General features: G+C 44.0%; 1 protein-coding gene across 1 annotated transcript in view; it reads left to right on the top strand.

Moving 5' to 3' along the window:
• LOC126990040 (E3 ubiquitin-protein ligase UBR4-like) overlaps positions 1 to 5,667 on the top strand; it is a 120,442-nt gene extending 114,775 nt beyond the window's left edge. The window contains exons 60-63 of the mRNA XM_050848608.1: positions 201 to 359; positions 744 to 1,068; positions 2,321 to 2,474; positions 4,632 to 5,667. Coding sequence (XP_050704565.1) covers positions 201 to 359; positions 744 to 1,068; positions 2,321 to 2,474; positions 4,632 to 4,696 — 703 coding nt within the window. The 3' untranslated portion in view covers positions 4,697 to 5,667. The remainder of the gene's footprint in view (positions 1 to 200; positions 360 to 743; positions 1,069 to 2,320; positions 2,475 to 4,631) is intronic.
• Positions 5,668 to 18,493: the final 12,826 nt, after the last annotated feature.

Genomic DNA, 18,493 nt, shown 5'->3' with positions numbered 1-18,493 from the left:
TAGCTTGGTGAGGTCTTCTGGTAGGAAATCCACAGTCAAGGGGTTAAATGGCATACTGTAATGTGCTACGTGATTTTTTGAGCTCAATTTTGTTATGAGAAATGTGGTTTATATTGCTGTAAAAACAGAATTTAAAATAAATAAAACTATATTTTGTAATTAGAATTTCATACAATTTCATCCATTTCATTTATTTCCAGGGATATAAATTATTCTTCAACTCTACATGACTTGAAGCTCCTGCTCTTAAGATTTGCCAACGAAAAGTCCTTCAGTGATGATACTGGTGGAGGTGGCCGCCAGTCCAACATGAACTTGATCCCATATATTCTTCACATGGCTGTTTATGTCATCAACACGTAAGTGTTTACAGAACGTTTCTACTGGCTGCAGGCTATATGCTATTCTGTCCATTCACCCCAGTGCCACATGAATCCCTACATAAGGGGGGCTTCGTGGTGTAGTGGCTCACAACCGAGAGAGCCCGGGTTCGATTCCCGGGTGGAGTGGAAAAATTTGGGCGGCTTTTCCGATACCCTATGCCCCTGTTCACCCAGCAGTGAGTGGGTACCAGGTATTAATCGGGGGTTGTGTCCCGTCTCCTGGGATCTGTTCCCTTCTCTTATAATTCCTTTCCCTTCTGTCTCTCTCCGGCATATGACCACAGATGTTGCGGCGACTAAACCAAACTTTACTTTTCCCTGCATGAATGACAATTGCTGAGGCACCATTTTTTTCAACAGAACTCGTGCTGCAAGTAGAGAAGAAAAGAAGTTGTCAACATTCTTAGAAGCTAATCGAGAGCGATGGGTTGAAAGTGCTTATGAAGCGGAAGGTGTGTTCTACATGGGTATTCTGGCCTTAGCAGTGTATTCCCCTATACAGTGGACTGCCATTAGAGTAGCCTACCTGCAGCGTCTGCTTGTGGCTGCCCACACCCGTGCTGTCTCTCCTCATCCTCCACAGAACAACAAAGTCACAGATAAATCAACAAAGGACTGGGCAGTTTACAAGCATGCTGCCATATTTTGGGCCCTCGTAGATGGGATTTATAACATGTTCTTCAAGGTATGTTGTATTTTGTTTAATTTGAGATATTTGATGTAAATAATCTACAAAGGGGTTTATAAAATGGGGAGCTCCACATACACAGCTCTGCTAGACAGGGTGAAGTTAAATGCTCTTTGTCTCATCAACTTCCCACCTCTTACTAGCAGTCTTCTTCTTCTTAAATTCCACCACAATATCAACCGAGAGAGCCCGGGTTCGATTCCTGGGGGGAGTGGAAAAATTTGGGCGGCTTTTCCGATACCCTACACCCCTGTCTACCCAGCAGTGAATGGGTACCAGGTATTAATCGGGGGTTGTGTCCCATCTCCTGGGGTCTGTCCCCTTCTCCTATGATTCCTTCCCCTTCTGTCTCTCCGGCATATGACCACAGATGTTGCGCCGCCTAAATAAAACTTTCCACCACAATGTTGCATCTCTTTCTATCTTCTGTTGATATTTTCATGCTGACTGCTCTTCTGAATTTGCTAACTGTTTGCCTCCCCCCCTCCTGTGGCCTTGCTGCACAGGACTTTCTACTCTTGGTCATTGCTATACTATCCAACACCCTTATGCAAGAATTAACCTGCATCTTCATTCTTTTATCCCTTCTGCCAGGAAACTCTGGAACAACCTTCCTTTGTCTGTATTGCCTGACTTGAATTTTTTCAAGAGGAGAGCATCAAGGCACCTCTTCTCCAGAAATTGACCTCTCTTCTGGCCACTCATTCTCTTTTCTTTTATCAGAGCAGCATCCAAAGAACTCTTTTGTTGGAGTATTTGTTTTTTTTTGCCCTAGAGTTGCCTCGATCCTTGCTGTAAAAAAATGAAAAGTCCTAGATATAATATTATGTAATATCAACAAATGTTGCTGCCATTTTCACATATTTAACCCGGTAGCAGTGACAGGCCAAATTTGTGGCTTTACCGTGTAGCAGCGATGGGCCAGATTTGTGGCTTTACCGTGTACCAGCGACGGGCCAAATTTGTGCCATGATATAAACCCCCCAAAATAGATGATGCATAAACTGATCACAAATGCTTTGATATATGTTATGAAGTGGTTTCAATGAGTGATGATTTTTTCTTATTTTTCTTGCTTAGAGGGACCATTAAGAAACATGATCCCCGCTGCTACCAGGTTAAACCAGTTGATGAAAAGATTTTCATTATTCCTTGTATAGGCCAACCGGCCTCTTGCAGACTCCTTGTATTCTTATGTTCTTATTGAGAAATAAGAGAAAAGGTTGCTTGAAATTTTTTTTTTCCACAGAAAGCAACTAGTGAAGGGGAATGGAGTGTCAACGTAGCAGAATTTGTGCGTCACAACGATCAAAGCCTTGTTGAAGCCGCCTCCAAAATGCTTTCCATGTACCAAGAAGAACTGCTTCCTCTAGCATCTTTTGCAGAATTCTGTGATGTTGTGGGTAAGGAGCTCCAGAATAGTGGATTATTTTGCATGGATTTCAATAATGAACAGTGGTAGTTTGCTTAATTGACTTTAATAAGTTTTGCATTGGCAGAGGGAAATAATTAGAAGTATATTTGATTTTAATGACAGGGATTTTAGAAGGCTAGGTATTGAGAGATACCTAAACTGGGAGATAGCAGAAGAATAAGTAAGGTAGATATAAAGTTGGAGGCATATGCTATAACTGCATGTCGCCTCAGTGCTCATCTCCACCCCAATGGTCCTTGAGCCTGTGGTGGGTGAAAACCAGCGTTGCCAAATTATCGTACGCAGATTTCCACCCTAGTACTGATTTCTCCACCCCAATAACTGGCTTCAAATATAGTTATTGTTAAAATAGTTCATTATTGGTGTTTCTTGGCAATCGTTATGGGCCAGAAACCAGTAAATACGTTGCTCTGAGTACGATAACCTGGCAACGGAGGTGAGAACCCACTACCCCATGACAGTTTTTCCCTAGCTACTTATTTATTGACCAGCCTGAAAGGGAGGAAGAACAGCTGGGTTGACTGTGTGCTGACTGTCCGGGTCAGAATTCATAGCTGGATTCATAGCTGGACATGGTAACCGCTCAACCACTGAGACACATAATATGTGAGGAGACTTCACGAAAGAATAATTAGAGGCCCATAGCAAGTAGATGGCCACAGAATAACTATTGGGGGAGTTAGAGAATAAAGGAAGACTCAAATAGAATCTTCTGAAGTGGATAAGAGACTTACTGAGAGACCAACAGATGAAAATAGTATTAGGTGGTTTGGACACATGGAGCGAATGGATGAGAGTAAGATGACCAGAAGGGTGTATGTGAGTGAGATAGAGGGAGGGAATGTTAGAGGACAACCTCCAGTGAAATGGAGGGATAGGGTGCAGGAGTACGTTAGGGAGAGGGGGGAAAGATCCGTGAGAAACTTTGAGGAGGCAAGGAGGGAGTGTCTGGATAGAGTTGGAAGCTCTTCTGCCTTGGCCATCCCCTGGTGGGAGCTCCTAGGAGCAGGCGTCGATGAAATGATGATGATGATGAAGTAACAAGTGGCAGTATTGTAACCAGTGAGGCTATATGTATATTAACTGCAGCACTGCTTAATGCTACAATGTCTGATATTTTGTGAACTAGCAGACTCTCAAGGACTACCTTTGGATTTGTTAATGGTAGCCAAGCCCTACATTGCTTTCACAAGGTAGCCTCATTATTACACCATATCTCTTTAATAATCTTCATGATTTACCCCCCTTTTTTTGTGTGTATGTATTTACCTATTTGTAGTCTAGGTGGCCCGAGCTAAGCTCTAAAAGTCCCATCTCCATATCTACATTCATCCAGCCTTTCCTTCATTTGATGGACACTGCTCGCCACCACCACCTCTTCCCGCAAGCTGTTCCATGTGTCAACACTTTTATGTGGAAAACTATACTTTTTCAAGTCACTCAAACAGGTTCCTTTAAGTTTCTTTCCATGTCCTCTCAGCCCTTGTGTTCTCACAGTAGAGAAGAGATAATCACTATCCACCTCATCAAACTTATTTACCAACTTATACAGTGTGATCAGATCTCCTCTCTCCCTTCTTTGTTCCAATGTTGTCACGTCCATCTTCTTCAATCTGTCTTCATATGTCATATTTGAGAGTTCTGGGACCATTTTAGTTGCAATTCTCTGTATCCTTTCCAACTTTCTGATATCCTTTTTGTGAGGCGACCACACAACTGCAGCATATTCAAGCTTTGGTCTTATCAGTGTTATTATTTTCTTCATCACTTCCTTGTCCATATAATGAAATGATACCCTTATATTTTGCATCATCCTGTAGGTTTCTCCAAACAGCCACTTTTAAGTTTTCTTCTCCCATCCTGTAGGTTTTCCTCAGTCATTTTTTACTTTTCCCCATTTCCATAACATGGCATTTGTTTGCATTAAATTCCATCTCCCATAACTGGCTCCATCTATACACTCTATCCAGGTCTTTTTTCAGTTCTTCAGTCTTCCTCTGTCTTCACTTTTCTTACTAACTTTACATCATCTGCAAAAACTTTTTATACCCTTTGGCATATCATTTATATATATTATGAACATTATTGGTGCCAGAACTGAGCTCTAAATCATTTTTTTTTTCAGGTTTACTTCATGAAATTGAAAACCCTGAGGAGTTTTTGACAGAAGTTTTACTGAGCCTTCCCTAACAGCCAGCAAAGGGTGGTGGAGCAGATCATCCACAAGACTCGAGCCTTTCAAGACACATAGTGTGTATTGTGAGAAGTATTGTTGAAGAACATTTACTTATACCTGCTCTTACCTGCATAAAATGTTACTGTAACTGCTTGCGGTAAATTGCCTAGTTCTGGAGTTCTGTATGATTTAGTCAAAAGTAAGTTACTATACTATGATTTTTTTTCACACCCTGATGACATCTGAAATTTCTTAACAAGGGTATTTAATATGTAGGTAGATGTATTTTATTTTTTTTCACCATTATTTTTCCCTAGTCTTCTGAAAGTCCTTTTATTTACCTACCATATAACTAATGTTTGATTTGTGTACATGTTGCAATGAAGTTATGCTTCATACACCAAAGGCTTCATATGATGTAGCTTATAGCAGTTATTATTAATTATGTGCTTCTTTCAAACTGTAGGATGACATGTATTAAAGAAAAAAATGTATTCATAACACTTTACTATGTGGCATTGTAATACATCCTGTATCTGCTTTTCACATATTTTTTTTCATGCACCAAGGTTAACACAGTGATCTTAGAATTCATGTCAGTTATGTAAACACTTTCAGGTTTTAAATTTCTAGGTTAAAGAAATTACTATCTACATTAGTTGCAAAATATTCAGAAAAGCTGAAAATGAAATCGAAACCATGAAATTAAGATTTATTTGCTTGATTTTGTTGCAGGAAATGTGACACATTTCCCCCTATTTTTTAGTAACTAGCTGACCCAGGACACAATAGCTCACCCACTACCTACTCGCCAGTGTAGGTGTCAAATAAGATGAATACATGTGAAATTACAAATGATTAAATTTTCTCCTTTAGAAAGTTTAACTTTTCAGAAGTACCATTTTTGCCACTGTAATGAACTATATATCCTAAAAAAATACTGTCTTTGAATGCAAAATAATATTCAATAAATTTAAAAGCTTTATGCAATCCTTTTTCTTAATCCTTGATTCTTGAGAATTTTCCACATAATTCTAGGGCCAGATTATTCTAGTCATGCCTGGCCGGCCTCACATGAGAAATTGGTAACGTTACCTTTGTTTTAATAGGAAAGGTCAAGGCAGCAAAGGAAAAAAAAAGCCCATCAATCGCTGCTCCTGTAAAAGATAAAAGTAAGGATTGCCCAAAAGAGGGGTCAAGTTTGTGTGGAGAGGTGTCTTCATACTAACCTCTTGAAAGAGGTCGTCATAAGCAAGAGGAAATACAGATGAAGGAAGGCTGTTACAGAGTTTACCAGTGAAGGGGATGATTTAATGGAGATGGGTCAACTCTTGCATTAGAGGTTTGGACAGTATAGGGATGAGCTCGAGTAGAGTAGTTGGGTGCAGCGGGGCTACGGGAGGGGGGGAGGCATGCAGTTAGCAAGTTCAGAAGAGCAGTGAGCACGAAAATATTGATAGAAGATGCAACATTGCTGCAAAATTTAAGAGGTAGAAAACTGCTACAGTCTGTTTCATTCCATCTGTCAACTCATGACATCATGACATCATGGCACCTGCACATTGCCAGATCATGATTGCGTGAAGATCATTTTATATATATATATATATATATATATATATATATATATATATATATATATATATATATATATATATATATTTATATATATATATTTTTTTTTTTTCAATGTGTATACATGCAAAGAACTCAAACCCTCGTATATAAACCACAAACATGCCGATTTGCATTGATAATCTACCATACAAGCACATAAAAAGACAATTTTGTATAAAACTGTATATGCAGATCATACTCAAACAACATATGGCCTGTCAAATCACTGACCTCTATTATATTAGGGATAAGTGTTTCAAATACCTGTAATTCATCTCATTGTAGGCACATAAAATGACATATGGCTCTGCAAAAGTGTCTATACATAAAGGAATTTTGACAGGTAAAATACAGTAAATATCACAGGTACTAATATTTGAGGTAGCCTAGCATTATAATCAACAGTTATTTACTATTTCATGTTATTTTTAATATTAATTCTTATTTACATGCAGTAAATTATTACAATACTCTTCCTTTATTTGCACTTGCCGAGCCAGAAGTCTTTTAACCTTTTCCTGTGAGTGTCCCATATTTGAGACACAGACTTTGGTGCCGTTGCCTGCGAGTGTGCCACATATGGGCCAGGATAATTTCAAAGTAGTGCATGGAAATTAAGTGGGAATAAATATGTGGCATCTGCTGCAGCGTTTCCAAACATATATCATATTTTGTTTGAATTGTAGTTATTAGCCCTTATAATGTCGAGTAGGGATGTACGACACATTAGCGCTGAGGTGCGGTAGATTGCTCACTCAGTTGAGGAGGCTAGTGATTATTGTCACATTATTGGAATTTTTTTTGGACACAGTGCAAGGGCGTAAAAAAAAGATGAAATAAAAAAAAAGCCTGCTATTTACTGCTCCTAAGTAGTGGCCAAAAAGAGATCAATATAATATAGAAATAATAAATAATATTATATATATAAATAATAAATATATAAATATATAAATATATAAATATAAATATATAATAATATAGAAATTGATTCTGATAACTTAGAGTTTGCTAGCGGTGACAATGACACTGACTGTGATGTTTAGGATGAAAATGTAGCAAAAACTCGTGTAGAGGTAGAGAGCGGTACATCGAGTAATGTGGCCGGTGAAGGTGCTGGTGCTGGAGACATTGTTTTGCTAGCATGAGTGGATTGATGCAAGAGGCTGTGGTTCATGAACATGATAGTTTCATGAAAATCGTGCAGAAAGTAAAACCAAAAAATTATTTTATGATCATTTTGTACTAGTTTTGAGAAAAACACGATTAAAGTTTTGCTAAAGTTCTTCGGCCCAGTGAAGGCACTATACTGTCAGTGCTACTTTCATATGAATTCTAGGTGCATAGCTATCGGTTGGAATTCCTTTGTCCGTCTTCCTCTTCTTCTTCAGTGTAATTCTTCTCTTTTCTCTCATTTCTAAACTTTTTTCTATGTATTCATTTGTTCCAAACATTTTTGTGAGCGGGTTGCACTTTTCATATCCATTTTTTTTTTTTACGTGCCAGCCTATAGTGCCGGTAGGCTTTCTTGAAGGGCCTGGATGGTATTCAGCCCCAGCCCATCATGGCGCAGGCAAGTGTTTTATAGTGGCGCCATCTTTTCTTGGCTCATGCTCCTCCGGAGCTCATTCTTGATTCACTTAGATGGTTTCTCTAGCGTCCGGGTTGATGGGCGGTCTTCAGGACAGCATGTGGGTACTTTCAAGCCACTCGACAGTGACTGGCAGATTCGAACCCGCGTCGTCCATCACGCGGTGAAAGCGGGGCCCGCACGCTAACCACTCAGCCACCGCCTACCCAAATTGTGTTCCAAAGCAGTTACATGGGTTACCAACTTCACCCTGAAGATTGCTGCATGTTTGATTTTTCAACATTTATTCCATACTTTGGCATGCCAGCTTAGGCGCATGCCACGCCCACGCAGTAGCCATTTAAATCTCCTCGCTATTGGCATTTAAATTTGTCTTACTGAAAAAAAATCTACCATTTGAAAGCCAAACGATAGGGTGTTGCCACAGACCATATAACTAAATTTCGTATTTTTTAAAAATTATTTTCATATTTTCACGGCAGACTCTTCCCTTAAGGTCGACTGAAGATGTTGGCATTGTAAGCCAGCCAGTAGTAATGTAAAGTTAATATTTTGATGGCTATGTTGCTTGCTCCGTGTTCAACAGCGGACTGAGTAAAAATGAGGTGTTGCCACAACCAGGTCTCACAAGTGACTGAATCGAGCAGCCGCTTTTGTGCCCTTGCCTTTCTGGAAGCCAGCATTTTAACCGAACATTCCAGAATATTCTTTACATGGTTTGAAGCAAGTTCCAATAGTAACTGTTAATTTCATTGTTATTTTAATTAATGGCGTATATTAATCTCGCTTTATTTAGCAGTCATGCCTTGGGGTAAATTACTTATTGTCAATTACTAATGCAACCTCTGGGCAGTGAAGTATTGCCTTTATTGTGTAAAAACTCAACCACCCAATTACCCACGGCTGCTCAATTTTGCTCTCAGATCCCAGCTCACTTCCTAGACAATCCTTAATGGACCGTATTGGCTATACAGTCACTGTCACCCGATGAACTGTCAAAGCAGTACTTTCCATAGAGTTCAAGTTATAGACAGGAGTGCGTCTGAGGCTGGCTTCGGGATGCACCGCCTTGATGCCGCCACCGCTCCAAGCCAACGGCTACACACACTTCACTCCAACCCGATTTCCTGACAATACTATTTGACATGAAGAAAAAAAGAGATCAGCATCGTCTTCCTGAGGAAATTCTGCATTGCAATAGAATAAATTTGTAACTGTAAAGTAAGTATAAATATACGAAAATGAGTTAAGTAAAATGGTGTGAAAACACTGAAAGACGATGCTGGCATCAGTTTTCTTTCATGTCAAATAGTAGTGTCAGGAAATTGGGAAGGAGTGAAGTGTGTGCAGTCGTTGGCTTGGAGCAGTGACGGCACCAAGGCGGTGTATCCTGAAGCCAGCTTCAAAACGCACTCTAGTCTATAACTTGAGCTCTACGCTTTGACAGTCACCAAGTGGCTACGTGTGGCGCTGTTTGTATAGCCAATACGGTCCATTTCTAACACACTCCCCATGTTACAGTACGTTCAGTCATACAAGAATGACCATGTAGCAAAAATCTGGGCGAGTTGGCAACACTTACTGCCTGGTGCCTGACCGTGCCCTGCGGGGCGCGGGCGGAGCCTTGCACCCCACCCCCCTGCTCGCTCCTTCTGAAGTCTTCCAGAGGCCCATAAACCCCGGGGGAAGTTTCCAGCACAACACTATCCCCCCTTTTAAGTGTGATCGTCCCAATTACACTTAACTATATACACACATTAGAAAATTAATCAAAAACATAATAATCGTCGTATAGCCGTGGACACCTGCGTTGTCTCTGTCTTCTGTTTGCTGCCTCCTGCGCGTCTGTCTCCTGGTGTGCCTCGTCGTCGTCCGCTTCTTGGGGTGTCCCTGGAACATCTGCCGAAGCCGGGAGGTTATCTCCCTCGGCTGAAAGGTCCAGAAGGCCTACGTCGTCGTCGACCTCCTCTCGGTCCTGGACGTCCCCTGCGTTTCCGTCGGCTGCTGGGTGTCTGTAGTTGTTCCAGGTGTAGTTCCCCAGACCATGGTACCTACATAGCCGGTTGACGTGGACACCTTTTGGCTTGGTCCTTTCCGTTCTCTGGATTCGGTAAGTCACGTCGGAGAGGCGTTCTAGCACAGTGTAAGGGCCTTCCCAGGGGCTCTGTAACTTCGGAGACTGTCCTTTCTTCCTCTGCTTTTTTTTTTTTTTTTTTTCACCCCCAGCTACAGTTCAAGGACGAAAAAAAAAAAAAAAAAAAAAAAAACTCAGGACGTAAACCCTGCTCCCGAACAGAGGTCAAAGGAGTGTCCAAAACGAGAGGTTAATTTCGGGAGGAGAGGTGTCCTGATACCCTCCTCTTGAAAGAGTTCAAGTCGTAGGCAGGAGGAAATACAGATGAAGGAAGGTTGTTCCAGAGTTTACCAGCGTGAGGGATGAAGGAGTGAAGATGCTGGTTGACTCTTGCATAAGGGGTTTGGACAGTATAGGGATGAGCATGAGTAGAAAGTCGTGTGCAGTGGGGCCGCGGGAGGGGGGGAGGCATGTGGTTAGCAAGTTCAGAAGAGCAGTCAGCATGAAAATATCGATAGAAGATAGAGAGGCAACATGGCGGCAGAATTTGAGAGGTAGAAGACTATCAGTATGAGGAGGAGAGCTGATGAGACGAAGAGCCTTTGACTTCACTCTGTCAAGGAGAGCTGTGTGAGTGGACCCCCCCCACACATGAGATGCATACTCCATACGAGGGCAGACAAGGCACCATGGACTTGATGGTGCACCTCTTCCAGCCGTTCCTCTAGTTGACGGGCAAAACTGGAGGCGTCCCTTGGAAGGCCTTCCCCAGGAGGCCTTCCTGTCAGTAGGTCCACCGGCAATCGCAGCTCACGTCCGAACATCAGCCTTGCCGGCGAATACCCCGTAGTCTTGTGGGCGGCAGACCTGTAGGCCATGAGAAGCGCAGGCAGCTTCTGATCCCATGAAGACTGATCATTGTTGCACTGCTTGGCCCAGCGTCCAATTAAACCTCTCCACCATTCCATCTGACTGTGGGTGCAGAGGGGTGGTCCGGGTCTTCTTGATACCCAGAAGCTTGCAGCACTCAGCAAGGACTGTTGACTCAAAATTCCTTCTCTGGTCGGAATGGAGCTCGTTAGGCACACCGAAGCGACAGAAGAACTCCTCCACCAAGACCTTAGCGACGGTAGTGGCTTCCTGGTCAGGGATGGCGTAGGCTTCCGGCCACTTGGTGAAGTAATCCGTCAGAGGCAAGGGTCCTGCTATATCCACTGCCACCCGTTCCATGGGGGCTCCAACCTGGTATAGTTGCAATGGGGCACGGTGACGCTTCTTGGGGCCCTTCTTTGCACAGCACACCTCACACGCGTGACACCATTCTTCCACGTCCTTCCTCATGCCAACCCAGTAGAACCTTTGGCGCAGGCGACTCAGTGTCTTCTTTACCCCAAGGTGTCCGCTGGTGATGCTGTCGTGCATTTCTTTCAAGACGCCTTCCCGGGACTTCACAGGTAGCACCGTGGACCAGTAGTGGTCAAGACCATCATGAGAGACCCAGCGTCGCTGCAACACCCCGTCGTCCATCCGAAGAGTGTCCCACTGAGTCCAGTAATCCTTGGTGGTAGGGCTTTCTCTCGAGATTACTTCCCACCCAGGTCGCGTTGATGACTGACTCAGCCACTCGATGATTGGTCTCAGATCTCGGCCCTCCTGCTGCAGTTTTCCCAAGTCTTCCCATGGCACCTCCGCTGTCTGTTCCACTGTAGTGCGGCGGCACATATTCTGGACGCTTTCCCTCCGGAGGCAATGTTGACACTCAGGTAGGCAGGGGCGCCGGCTCAAGCTGTCCGCGTTACCGTGTGTTAGCCCAGATCGGTGCACAATAGTGTAGTGATGCTGCTCTAGTTTACCTATCCAGCGAGCAAGCTGGCCCTCAGGGTTTTTCAGTGACTTCAACCACCGCAATGCAGCGTGATCCGTGCGGATGGTGAAAGTTGCACCGTACAGGTAAGCATGGAAAAAGTCAAGGCTCTTGACTACTGCCAGGAGTTCTTTCCGGGTCACGCAATAGTTTTTCTCGGCTGGGGTGAGCTTCTTGCTGAAGTAGGCCACAACCCGCTCCATGTCGGCACATGCCTGGGACAGCACTCCACCAATCCCCTCATCACTGGCATCACAATCCAGTATAAAAGGCTTAGAGGGGTCTGGGTAGGTGAGTGTGGGCAAGCTGATGAGGGCCTCCTTGAGCTTCTCAAAAGCAACCTGAGTTTCCGCTGTCCACTCAAACTTGCACCCTTCTTCGTCAGGAGGTGCAGTGGTGCAGCAATTGTAGCGAAGCCTTTCACAAACCTGCGGTAGTATGAGCACAACCCGAGGAAGCTCCGCAGCTCCTTCACGTTGGTGGGTGTCGGCCAGTCCCTTACCGCAGCCACCTTCTCAGGATCAGTGCATACTCCAGCCTCGCTCACGATGTGTCCCAAGTATTGGACCTCCTTTTGGAACAGGCAGCATTTCTTCGGGCTGAGCTGAAGGTGTGCAGCTCTAAACCGGGCGAAAACCTCTGATGGCCTTTCCATCTCCTGCTCAAAGGTCTGGCCAAAGACAATCACGTCGTTGAGGTAGATGAGTGCCGTCTTCCAGTGAAGTCCCTCCAGCACCCTCTCCATCAGCTGCTCGAACGTGGCCGGCGCGTTGCACAGGCCAAAGGGCGTGACCTTAAACTGCCACAGGCCTTGACCGTAGGAGAAGACTGTTTTCTCTTTGTCCTGCTCCGACATTTTGACTTGGTGATACCCAGACTTCATATCCAGTGTTGAAAACCACTTGGAGCCCACCAAGGCGTCGAGCGTGTCGTCGATCCGTGGGAGTGGGTATGAATCCTTGATGGTGAGATCATTGAGGTCTCGGTAGTCCACGCAGCACCTGAGGGAACCGTCCATTTTCCTGACGAGCACTACAGCAGACGCCCACGGGCTGCTGGACCGCTCGATTAACCCCTGTTGCTGGAGGTCATCCATCACCTCATCCATCTCCTTGCGACGGGCTGGTGCCATCCTTCGAGGAGCTTGCTTCACTGGGCGGTGGCTACCTGTGTCGATGTGGTGCTCTACCAGGTCCGTACACCCCAAGTCCAGGTCTCCTGTATAAAACACATCTGCATTCCTCACGAGAAGCTCCCTGAGCTGTTCCACTTGGGGCTCCTCTAGACACTTGGAGCTTCTGGCAAACAGGTCGCGCAGGTAGTCGGGCAGCTCCTCCTGGGGCTTCGTCAGGGTTTTCCTGCAGACACAGGTTCTCGGTTCCTGGTCGATCTCTTGGCACAACCCCACCATGGTCCCTTGTTTTATTTTCTTTGGGCTGAAGGAGACATTGGCCACGACGACAGGCACTTCCGCTGCAGCAGGGTCTGCCAAAGTACTGCCTACAATCACCCCGTTTTCTACCGGGCATCGACTTCCACTCTCTACCACACACAGGCTAGCCGGGGGGGCACCCGTAATTTGACAGGGTAACAGCATCTCCGACCTCGGAGGAATAATGGTGGTGCGCTTGACCGTCACTGGCAGGCCCTCCTTGTGCACAGTCGTCAGTGGCACCCTCCTTCCTCCTACAGTCAGCTGCTTAGCGCGGAAGTCCAGCTCGCACCTGTGGGAGACAAGATAATCCATACCTAGGATGCAGGGGTCGTCCATTTCAGCCACGTAGACAGAGAGGAACTCTTCCTTTCCTCCGAGCTCAAACTTCACGTCCACTGTGCCTCTGAGCTCTGCGTAGTGTCCAGTGACTCCACACAGTCGATGCAGTGTCTAAGGAAGCCAACGATGACTCACCACATCAGCCCGCACCAGTGTACATTCCGAGCATGTGTCGACGACCACAGGCCACAACACTCCGTCAACCTTGCCCTCCACTTGGCAGCTCGTCATGGTCGTTCTCCTGCACATTGATGTCTTCGGGGCATGTACAGGACAGGCTGGTCGTTGCCCCCGTGAGCCAGTCCTCCTTAGTTTCCCGAGTGGTGGTCCCTCACCGGGGGCACATTTTTCCGACACTCATTCTTCCAGTGCCCCTTTTCTCCACAGGTCCAGCACTTGGGTCCTTCCCTGGGCATCTTCTTAGCGGCACCTTCATATTCCTTCTTCCTCTTATAGCATTCGTTCTCCTTGTGCCCAACCTTCTCGCAGTACCAGCACGTTCCTTAGAACCTGTCTGTGTCGCTGACAGCGCCCTTTCGTGCCCTAAAGCCAGAAGTCGAGTCGTCCCTGAAGCTTGACAAGCTAGACCTAACAAAGGACTCAAACTCCATGGCACGTGCCAGAGCTTCCTGCATTGATGTTGGCTTAGCTTGGTTCACTTGTATCTTCAGCTGAGGGCTGTCCAGGGCATCGATGAATTGATCATGCAGCAAAACCGTCAGCAGGTCAGGGCTGGCACCTGGGTATGCCTTGTGCGCCATGCTCTCAAGGTCCTGAGCAAGTTCCTGAAGAGACTTGCCACGCCTCCTGTTGTGGGTTCCAAACCTAACCCTGAAGAGCTCGTTCTGGTGCTTGGTCCCATACCGTTGCTCCAGCACCTGTGCCAGCCCGCTGTAGCTGCCCTTTGTCGCATTGTCGAGCTGAGCAAGGACCTCCAGCGCCGCCCCTTTCAGGCTAGTGGCCAGCTGAGCCACGCACTCTTGGTCATCCCATCCGTTCCGGGCTGCCAACAGCTCAAACTGAGCGCGGTAAGCCTCCCAGGAGACCTTGCCATCAAACTCCTGAGGCTTCTTTCTAACAGGCGACTCCAGCAGACTCATGGGGCTGGCGGAACTTCTTGCGGGGATAAACTCAGGCGAAACAGGGCTCAAACTACCCCGGACTTGCGTAGGAGAAGCATCTTGGGTACAAGTAGCCCTGCAGGCACTGGCTCTCCGTTTCCAGCCAAACAGTCTTCAAGGGCCTTCACTCTGTCACTTACGTCACAAACTGCCTGTTCAGTACGGTTCACCTTTCCCTGCACTTCTAATATTTCTTTGTGTGTCGTTGGGGCCTTGCTCCCCGCCCCCCTGCTCGCTCCTCCTGGAGTCTTCCAGAGACCCATAGACCCCGGGGGAAGCTTCCAGCACAACACTATATACACCAGGATATGAAGAAAAAGCAGACATGGTTTCCCTTACTTACTTTCATTGATTGTGTAAACAGGCTGCTTTGTTTACCCAAGGTGACGTCTTTTTTAGGGGGGTCATAAATCCATGTACAGTCATCCCTCAAATAGTACGGGGGTTAGGGACCCAGGACCCCCGTACTATTCGAAAATCCGTATAAAATTAGTGCCCCCCCCTAGAAACACTCCTGGGCTGCATTTGAGAGAGGGAATCGGGACACTCGGAACATCACGAATGCTCTCAAACGCGTGACGCGGCAGCACGAGTTGCCAACTCGGCACGTCCGCTGGCTCCTGGCTTTGAGAGGTGGAGCGCCTTCGTGCTGTGATGACGTCATTACCAAATATGGCGGCCCAAACAAACACATGTAAGTGTTTCCATTGCATTTCACCTCTCTGTGCCACCATAACCACTGCAGCTTCCTTTTCATCTTCTGCTGTAAGGAGTTCGTCAGCCAGGACAGCTAGTAATGCATGTTAAACATCGCCAGGAAGATCAGCGTACACCATTTTGCTGCGAGACGCAGTTACCATAGCAACAAAGAGGCTTAGTAAAAGGACAGCCTTTATCTCCACTCTTACTGCACTCTTGGAGTACTGGCAGTTACTGCGGCAAGAATTTTTTTACACTGTGATAGGTACAGCGAACACTGCTCTCATTCTTGGTATGCTCTCCCTTCCGCAACGTAACTCATCCCAAAACGTAGCTTCTAAATCTGAATTCTTCTGCAGGGTGAACACCTTTCTCAAATGCTGTGGGGTGCTTCCAGCTGGTGTTTTGGTGGAACAGTGTTGCTAATCACGCCATGACTACTTGGTGCGACAAGCAGGAAATTCAAAAATCCTAAAAAAAATCTTACATGACAATACGTATAAAACCGAATCCGTGCTATTGGAAACCGTACTATTTGAGGGACGACTGTACTCAAATTTTAACATATTTCGCCGTATTTCAAAGTAAAACCGTGTTCTGCTGTGTAATATCAATAAAATATAATTAAAAAAGACAGTATTTTTGTAGTGTTGACTTGCCTGATGGGCGAGCCTCCCATAACCCACTTAGCCAGTGGGGTACCTTTTTGGCCGACTGGTTAAGGAGTAGCTCTTCCATTACCCTGGTCGCGGGTTCGATCCCCGGCGCCGGCAAACCTTTCCTTGTCTGGATTAATTTCTCGTGTGTTTCGTTACACGCAGTGTCCGTGTGGGAGTGTAGTAAAAAGAAAATTCTGGCATTTCATTTTGTTGGATTTATGAAAAATTTGATATAAATCGATTTTTCACGGATAAATACAAAAAATATTAGTGACTGCTAAAATTTCCCATATTCTTAGCCAGTGGTGAGAGAGAACCTAAGAGTTTCATGACAGACCAAGAAAAAAATTCCTAAAATTAAAAAGGGGTAAAAACATGGATTGCAGCCCACAGCGCCGCGCAGAAGCTCATTCCAGCACGTTGCGATGCATGTTACATACCACTGTATTATTTTTTCATCAGATTCATTCATATACCAAAAGATGAGAAAAAATCACAGAATTTTATAAACCAAAAATAACAATAAAATAATTTTTTTTTCAAGAGCCCAAGTGGAAACCTTCCCTTAACTCTTTTTTTATAGGTGGAATGAATAGTTTTTTTTCTTTTCTTTTTCTATTTTATTATTATTATTTTTTTCCCTTGAGCTGTTTCCTTCGATGTAAAAATAAATAAAAATAAATACATGACTCAAATCTAAATTTAAGCAAAATTGCAAACACATATTGTAGTAATCAGCATAATTTTATTACGAATGAATGTTATGATCAATTTAACTTTGAATTTCCAGCAAACAAAAACCAAATATGAAACCACCTCAGCTTGATATCAACAAATAAAAAAAGCCTAGATGACACCTGAGCATGTGTGTGTAATCTACAGTCTCCGAGTAACCATGTAAACAGGAATTACATCTTCATCTGTGCTTGAGACAGACATGTAACTAAAACCTATTGCTGAAGGAATTTCCGATGTGGCAAGGAACGTTGAATAAATTAATGACTTTTAGAAGCAGAAAAGTGATCAATATATTTAGCAATGGCAAAGCTCATTTATGACCTGAAAATGTAACACTAAAAAATGTTTATTACTTATTCTTTGGGAATATACAGTACCATTACACACATAGGGGGATTAAACTCAACATTCTCAGGTTACATGGAAGTTATACATAAAGGTGAGCTTTCAGTATTCTCAAAAGCAATGTATAAGTATCAGGGCGTTGATCAGGTTTCATTATAGCCTCTGTTGTGCAACCTAGTATTCAAAGACATTAAACTTTCTTTGTGACTTACAGAATAACATCATATTTTTTCATAGGGAACACTTGTCAAAGCAGTTCATTCAATTACCCAATAAAGAGAAATAAAAAAGTCAACCTATTGTAAAATCTAATATGCCAGCACAGGTGTTTGTTCTACAATACCTAAGTCAAGCCATACTATGTCAAACTTATTTCCAAGAGCTAACATGCCCTGTCTGAATGGCTGAATATACAATAGACTTTTTTTCAATATATCCTTAACTCTGGAAAAGCTAGGAAACAGCAAGGGCCACATAGGTGGTAAGGATGTCCTCCCACCAGTGCCATGTCAAGTTAAATTTGTGATGACACTTAAGACACCCTCATCAGCTATAATACAATGCCAGTCATCTGTTAGAGGAAAGAGAGATGGGTTCAGCTTTCCTTTATCAGACAAACAAATAATGCAAATCTGGATGTCCTCCCATCAGTGTCCTTACCATGCCAAGCTGTTAGTAGGAACAATCAAGACACCCTGATCAGCTATAATACAATGCCAGTCATCTGTTAGAGGAAAGAGTGATGGGTTCAGCTTTCCTTTATCAGACAAACAAGAGATGCGAGTCTGGTGTACATCCAGCATGTTATTCATGAACACAGCCTTACCTACCTACAAGTGACACCACTAAGGAGCTGACAAGCCACACTGCAAGTGTTGATAATATTAGGCTATGGCTAGTCAGCTACTCACTAGTGGTAAAGAGAAAGCTAAATGAAATATTTGAGTACATAGTATGGCTGACCACTATCAAACCACACACATCATGGCAAAAATCTCTCTCTTCCCCAGCTTAAGCCTGGTTTGCCTGACACACATTTGACAAGAAGAAAGATATTTATCGTTGATGTCGTGTAACACACCCTGATGTTAGCATATTGAAAATATACAACCATTTTATATAAAAGTGGTTAACTCTGAATTCATATATTAATATGACATGCTGTAGTCTGTGTATCAATTTAATTAAAATGTATAGACCATTAGTTAAAATCAAAACTTACAGGCTTTATAACTTTGTTATTGTAATACTAACAGTTTAGTAAAATGAGAAATATAAAACCTGTCACCTTGACTGATTTCTAGGAAGGATAAAAATAATAAAATTGGCTTG

The sequence above is a fragment of the Eriocheir sinensis genome, chromosome 6 (assembly GCF_024679095.1).
Source record: "Eriocheir sinensis breed Jianghai 21 chromosome 6, ASM2467909v1, whole genome shotgun sequence".
NCBI classification, from domain to species: Eukaryota; Metazoa; Arthropoda; class Malacostraca; order Decapoda; family Varunidae; genus Eriocheir; species Eriocheir sinensis.
Note: the sequence above shows the minus strand (reverse complement) of the source record. Positions and strands in the feature narration are given on the sequence as shown.